Source organism: Mugil cephalus, chromosome 4, assembly GCF_022458985.1.
Source record: "Mugil cephalus isolate CIBA_MC_2020 chromosome 4, CIBA_Mcephalus_1.1, whole genome shotgun sequence".
NCBI classification, from domain to species: Eukaryota; Metazoa; Chordata; class Actinopteri; order Mugiliformes; family Mugilidae; genus Mugil; species Mugil cephalus.
Window position 1 is genome coordinate 12,479,463 of NC_061773.1, and position 7,522 is coordinate 12,486,984.

Sequence of the window (7,522 nt, forward strand, 5' to 3'; positions counted from 1 at the left end):
TCAGCCAAAACTCATTGTGATTGTTCTATTTTTGGTCTCTTTTTTTCCCCCGTAGAGATGCTCATTCATAACAGCTGTGGCTCAATTAAGGGTGGGCGATATGGCAAAAATATCATATCCCGATTTTTTTTAAAATAAAATCACGATTTCGATTTTTTATCACGATCTTAAATTGAAAAATAAAAAACAGACAATTTAGTACAAAAGAACCTTTTTAACCGATTATATTTTAAAAACGTCGCAGTTTTGCCTGCATGTGCAAACAATCAAGTTTAAGAGACGTGGCATGGTAGTGTTACAAGTATTTTCGGCTGCGCAGCTAGTACCGTGGGTTTAAGCAGGCTTTTGAACCCCTCTTTTCTACCGTCTTGAACGGTACCATATCTTGTGCAAGATAAAAAGTAACTGCTTCTGTTACCTCTTTCCATCGCTTGCTTGCCTGCGGTGCAGATGCCGCCGGGCCCCTCGCTGTTTGGCTCTCAATATATTGTTTAGGATGCTTCTTCTTCAAATGATTGAACAGGTTTCTCGTGTTGTCACCCGACGTGCGAACCTGTTTTGTGCAAACTCTGTACAGAACATTTGCCTGTGCTTCGTCAGTTAAGGAAAATCCAAACCTATTCCATAAAATGGAAGTGTATTTTTTTAGTGACCAACTTCGTTTGGCTTTCAGCCATGGCTCTCCATGCGGCTACCGCTACACACATAAACAAGGAGGCGCGTAAGAAAGCGCGTCACTGCCCCTAATTCGCTATGATTGGTCGGCCAGGTTAAAGACGTAATACGTCTGGTGCGTCGGTGCATCAGCATAGAACTGCAATTTATAGAATGTGCCCTAGACGATCCCACGATCTCTGCAGTTTGACAGATCGTCTTCACGTTGTAATCGTTCACGATTTAATATCGTCATATCGCACACCCCTAGGGTCAATGTATACCGATTAGGCACAAACACACTGATGCAGGCTTCAGTTAACCCAACCTGGCAAACAAAAACTGAAAGTGGATGGAAATGACCTCCAGTTTATCTAGAACTAAAAGCTTCTGGTTTGCATTTCCATGTCTGGACTTGAAAGTTTCCACCAGGAGCAACCACAGCCTTGGAGCTCCTCTGGGGTTAATTCTTCTAGTGCTACTTAGTATGTTTTAACGCTTCTAAATGTTAAATTTTTCTGTTTGACACTAAAATCTAAACATTATTTTCCTCAGGAGTACAACCCAGACCTTACCCATCACATCTCTAAGAAGGAGAAGACAAAGAAAGGAAGTGACGGCATCACACTGACTCATGTCATGCCTGCAGTAGAGAACGTTTCAGCTGGAGACAGAGAAAGGTAACATCTGATCAGTTTTTCTGTTTGTGAATGATGTTCCATGCAGATCTTATATTCATCAGAACTTTTATATGCTTGCGTGATGTCTCCGCTATAGCCACCATCTCTCTTTCTACACTAATCTCTTGTCACCACTACACCTGTGCAAGGGTTAAACGATGATGAAATTAACATGAGCTTTAAAAGCTTGATGTCTAATGTGTTCCTCTTCATGTTGCGTTCAGTGTCAGCAGCTACGAGAAGAACCAGGCGTACACGGCCTCCACGGAGTGGTCGGACGAGGACCAGGCGGGCACCGACACCAATGGAGGGTCAAACCCCTTTGACGATGAAGATGTGCCGGGTGTGAGGGTGAGAGCGCTGTACGACTACGATGGACAGGAGCAGGACGAGCTCACCTTCAAAGCAGGTGGGATGTGAAATGTGGAACATCCTATCAGAGAGTGAACGTGTCGGACCTCTGTGGACAGAATGTGACGAAGCGCGACAACCAATCAGACGCCTAATAGATGATGTAAAATGTTAAAGGTTAATTTGAGAAAGGTTGTATGAATATGGTGAAAATGTTCTTGTGCTTATCGCTGCTACGCTACTTGATGCGTTTAAATGAGGATAAAACTTTACTTAAATACCAAAGAAGAATAAGTCAAAATGCTGGTGGTGGTCGATCACATAAATTGTGTCAGCCAGGGTGAGATTGAGGAGGGATGTACGACAAACTCACCAATGGATAAGAGTAATGACGATGATCATGAGAAACCATGCTTATAGAATTTTTTTTTCTTTTTGCTAAGCTTCATTTTAAACGGTTCATCAGGGTTGATCCCAGTTTCTTTTTCTTTTTCAGTCCGTATTGTGTCTCTACAGATCATTCTATTGTTCAAGCAAATCAGGAAAACTTACTTGTAAACAAATTGTACATTGCAAACAAGTGTGAGCTCCCATAAAAAGTTCAGATTGTTTTTTTTTCTTTTTCTTTTTGTGTGTGTTTTTTAACACAGAGCTTTTTAAACTTTTATTTGAGTATGGGTGACGGTAAACATGGAGATTAGCCACCTTTCTAACTAAATAAGGGATCTTTACAACAGTTAAGTGCCTTCTGATGATCCCTGCGTGCAGTGGTTTACTTCTTGCATATATGCTCTCATGAAATGAATAAATCAGAACTATCACACAAGTGTCCCTCATTTAATGTTGCTGTCATCTGGATGATCCATGTAGCGTTTCACATGATCTCCCGCCTCACGTTTCTGTCTCTGTTCCTTGATAAAGGTGATGAGCTGACAAAGCTAGAGGATGAGGATGAGCAAGGCTGGTGCAAAGGCCGCCTCGACAGCGGCCAGCTGGGCCTTTACCCGGCCAATTACGTGGAGCCCATCTAGCAGTTCTACCGATGAACTCTTCAACCTCGTCAGAGGTCGACCCCCCCTCCCCCCTCCCCAGACTGATCCGTCCAGTCGTAACTGCACATTGCCAGAGACTTCAAAGCAAAGCATCCTCTCCCCCGTCGGGTTCATCTCAGCACTCATCAACGAGAAAAACTTTACTGAAACAAGATCGGTTCAGGATCGCATTACCTCCAGAAACTGCAACAGATGCAAAAATATTTTACCTTTTAGTGTGTAGCTGTGTTTGACGCTAACATGCCATACAGTATCTTCTCTCGTCATATATTTGGTATGGTATCGTTAGCTGTGCCTACTTGGCGAGAATGAGCTGTGCATTTCATGTATATATTTTAAGTTTTGTCCTGTTTTTTTTTTTTTTTGTTTTGTTTTGTTTTTTACGGCCTGGATGCGTGTACAGTTTTGTTTCCTCACTAAAGATACCGTTTTCATTCTTGGGTTTTTACATGTTCAGCCTTAACGGAGTTGTTTGACATTTGGAAAGTACACATTAAATTTTATCCTCGATTATCAGATGAGAAGATTTATATCCATCTTGTGTCTGTATGGAAATATGAACACTCGCGTCACCGAAGAGCCGTTTTTTAAGCTCGGCGTGTGTGTGTTCTGGTTGTTGCCATCTTGGCAGCGGTTATTCAAGTTTAGCCTAAAGCTGGAGCAAGCTGAGTCCAGACAGAGAGCTAGCAATTTGGGATGGCAGCCTGTCACTCAACGCATCACATGCTGGCCATGAAACAGTTTAAACAAGTAGGATGTATAAACGTTCACCCCCTTCTTCACAGATGAAGAAAAGCCAACAGAGGCTAAAACTATCTTTGTACCAGGTTGTAAATATATTTATTTCTGATGTAAAGTTTTAACAGTGTAAAAGCGTTTTAACATTTATGGGGATTGACTCTCTTGTAGCCTGGAGGAACTGTAGTTGTGGTTAGCTTAGCTCAGTATAACACGTGGAAAAGTTTGCTCTTGGATTTGAAATTTGAAGAAACAAAATTAGTTTATGACATGGGCAGACGTGCAGCCTGGTTTAAACCTTAAGGAGTTGCAGCACAAACTCAGCCATAAAACCTCAATGCGACACATTGGTTTGTGCAAATTAAACAGGCTAGATGTCAAAGAGCTGGACACAAGGACAAGCCAGCTGTCTCTTTGGGTCCTATTTATCATTCAAACATGAGAGTTGTGGCGATCTTCTCATCTAATTCTCTGCAAGAATGCAAAGCAGCATTTCGCCCTCCCAGATTGCTGAACTACTCCTTTTAACGCATCAAGTTGCGTTTGTACCCCACTGTGCTCCGCAGCATGTCACTGAATTAGCATTCTGAAACGAGATAAAAGGCAGAACAGGCACGGTGGCACGGTGCAAGGATTGTTTACATTAACCTCAGCTGTCCGGCCTGTTTGCAACAAGGTGCCTGTAGGAGCCGCTCGGTTTCCTCCATCCCTGCGTTTGACGCCATGAACAAAACCTGCCTGGAAATATAAGCCCGTAGCCGTTTTGTGTCAAGATTACGTTCGCGCCCATGGTTTTCATTTATTTATTTGGTTCCACGTGAACGTAATGAGACTTGTTTGCGCTGAATGTCAGCTGTTATCTCTATGTGCATGCTGATGCTCCCACACACTGATCCACGCATGCATTTGATCCGTTTCCTCCAAATCCATTGACTCGCTCTCTAACTAAAACTCCTACTCAGTATCAAAAAAAAAGCAGGCTATAGCAAATATTTAAATATTAGGAGTGCATTTTGCACTCTGTATGAGGTTGGTTTGTTACCGCTGGTGGCCACCCATGCTGGTGAACGCCGCTCCTTTAGCAGGGAGACAGGCAGGTGTTCTCTTACTGATGCAAACAGAGAAAGCTGCAACAAGAAAAGCAGGAAGATGATCCTCATGTGAAATATTGATGAGGCACCTCTCTTGCTGTGGCGTTTTTATTTATTTATTTTTTTTCTAAGTGTATCACGAAGTGTTGCTCCTGTTAACACTGGATGCAGAACAGAAAGGTGAAACCTGCTCTGCCTTTGCATAATCCACCACCCTGCCTCTTCAGAGACTCTCAGCCACCATCTTTGACAAGGCGAGAAGAGAAGACGAAGCTTTCCTCCACAGATTCTGACTCCAACTCATCCGGATCAGTTTACACCGACACGACACGCAGGCCCTCTTTTGACTGACTGGAGATGATATAAGATTTCAGCATCTTAACTGTCTTTGGGGACCGTTAACAGGTGCAATGTAAAAGTGCGGCATCCACTGTGAAACTCCTGAAGGGCGGGGAATCGTATTTAAAAGAGAAAAAAAAGCGCTCCTTTCTTTTCTGTCTCCTGTCTTATCACTGTAAACTTTTGTCCGACAACAAAACTTTTAAAGAACTTGTCTCCTCTTCTTTCTTTTTCTTCCTACTTTCTTCCTTTCTTTTTCTGCTTAGCATAGTGTTGTGATTTCCAAACTGTAGTGCCTGTTCATCTGCAGAAGCAAAAATAAAAGATGTCATTAGAAGTCTAGGTCATTTTAAACATGGACTTGGTTTTAAGGTTGTGTGGCAAACAGCGTTCATGACGTGGGAGAAGTAAAAGGCAGCGAAAATATTATAAGAGGCAATAATGTGATGGATAAACAGCCCCTTCGTGTAATAATGTGTTATATTTTACTGTTGTAGTTTATCGTTCAGTGAATTTTATTTCGTACACAGTAGGAAAATAAAGTAGCATTTGAACAACTCAGAATGTTCCACATTTCTGCATAAAAATGACTCACGACTTCAGCAGACGGCACAAAGAGGAACCAAGGTGAAACGGAAATACTGTCATTCTGTTTTTGTTTATCCTGTGAAAAGGGAATTCTTTTCCTGCCTTAATGCTTGCTCTGTCTTCTGTTACACTTTGAATTGTTATTCATGCAACATAAATCAACGCAAACGTTTTCCATTACTCTGCAGAAAAATGACACCTGTGACTGTGATGATTTATTCATAAATGACATTCGTGTATTTCTGTTAGTTTATCTTCACTGATGCACAGGTAGCATCGGTTAGACACAGTTAGACAGTTTGTAAAGGTGCCACTGCTCCTTTAAAGGGTCAGTATAATTCAGACTATCTGCTAGACAAATCCGTTTTTTGATTCTGCTGAAGATGTCTCAGCATTCAAGTATGATTAATGTTGATTCTTACTTTTAGGCTTTTGTTTCTGTTTTTTTTCCTAGATGAGAGTTGTCTCCTTTTGCGATAATTTATATCAGTTTAATTAAGGGTGATAGTCTGAGGTTCATCATCTTTGTTTCAGGTTTTGACAGACTATTTGCTTTAAAGTTATCAACACCTGCTGCCAGTAGAGGTCGCCGTTAACCAATCATATCTTGACAGACGTTTCACTTCAATCGTCAGACTGAAAGCCAGGTCCCAACAAACACACACAGTTTCATTAGTGCGTTCACCAAGTAAGTTCAGTCCACACGGCCGCTGTCAGTAAAACACACCACTTAAGCTCAGGACTCTGCAGGTGCCTCATATTTACCCCTGACATGCAGCCCTACAGGTGCTTTCCCTTTTAACATTCAATATACAGTGGTGGAAAAAAGTCTTCGGACACCCTTAAAATTTTACACAAATATTATCAAGAAATATTTGTGGAAAAATCTTTTTGTGTGTTTCAAACAGTGTGGGTGCATTAGACAGACACAAACAAATAAAATTAGATATATTTTGTTTTGGTTTTTTTACAAGAAAAACTAACAAAACTAAATTCTTGACAGTTTCAATATGTCAGTTCTCAACATTGTCGGTATCAAAGTCAACAAATAACCGAAGGTTGTGTTCAAAACTGAACAAAAAATAAATAAACCATCACATCATCAGATGAATATTTAGTTCTCCTGCCATTAGCAGCAGTACAGCTCTAATCCTGGCTGGCATGTTCCCCTTCACACTGTTGAGGGATAATCTTGTCCCATTCTTCTTGAATTACTACTTTTAATTCTTCTAAATTCTTTGGTTTGCGCTTTGAGACCTTTTGAAAAGAGGTCAGAGTTTAATGTGTCATCACAGACAGTGAGATGACCAACACCAGCAGCACTCATGCATCCCTAAACCATGATACTGCCTCCACCATGTCTGACAGTAGGTACTGTACATGCTGGAGATAATGCTTCTCCTGGCCTTCTCTGTACCCTCACATTAGCAAGAGGAAGATAAAGCTGGATACTGGACTCATCTGACCACAGAATCTTCTTCCAGTTCCTGACTGTCCAGTTCTTGTGTGCTTGGGCCCAACAACACCAGGCTAACCCCTGTCTCTCATTGATCAGGGGCTTCCTGGCAGCCTTGTAGGACCTAAAGCCATGATCTGAAAGTCGACCATGTACAGTGCAGGTGGAACACTGGACACCAGTTTGGTTTGTCCACTGTTGTTGGAGCTCCTGTGATGTCATTCAGTGGTTTTCCCTGCACATATGGATCAGGATGTGGTCATTTCTTGCTGAAGAAACCCTTGGACGCCCAGATCTTGGTTTGTCTTCCAAGCTGTTGCTTCGTCTGTATTTCTGCAGAATGGATACTAGTGATGAAGGACTGCATCTGCACTTCCTGGTCATCTGGTGGCAACTACACCCCTCCTGGCTGAGAATCTCTATCTTCAGGCATGTTTCCTGCGTTAGAGTTTCCTTGTTTTAGCCATTTTTGTCTCTGAAGAACTTTCAAATGTACTGGCTTTATACAGACACAAAGCACGGCATCAAAAGGATCACTGGTACAAAATGACCCAATACTCAAAATTTCATATG

At 41.8% G+C, this 7,522-nt stretch overlaps 1 protein-coding gene across 5 annotated transcripts in view; it reads left to right on the forward strand.

Moving 5' to 3' along the window:
• The window catches only part of pacsin1b (protein kinase C and casein kinase substrate in neurons 1b), a 28,766-nt gene extending 23,300 nt beyond the window's left edge, over nt 1–5,466 (forward strand). For all 5 annotated transcript variants that reach the window (XM_047582988.1, XM_047582987.1, XM_047582990.1 and 2 more), the window contains exons 8-10: nt 1,210–1,334; nt 1,559–1,743; nt 2,607–5,466. In XM_047582988.1, coding sequence (XP_047438944.1) covers nt 1,210–1,334; nt 1,559–1,743; nt 2,607–2,716 — 420 coding nt within the window. In that variant the 3' untranslated portion in view covers nt 2,717–5,466. The remainder of the gene's footprint in view (nt 1–1,209; nt 1,335–1,558; nt 1,744–2,606) is intronic.
• The last annotated feature ends 2,056 nt before the right edge of the window (nt 5,467–7,522 follow it).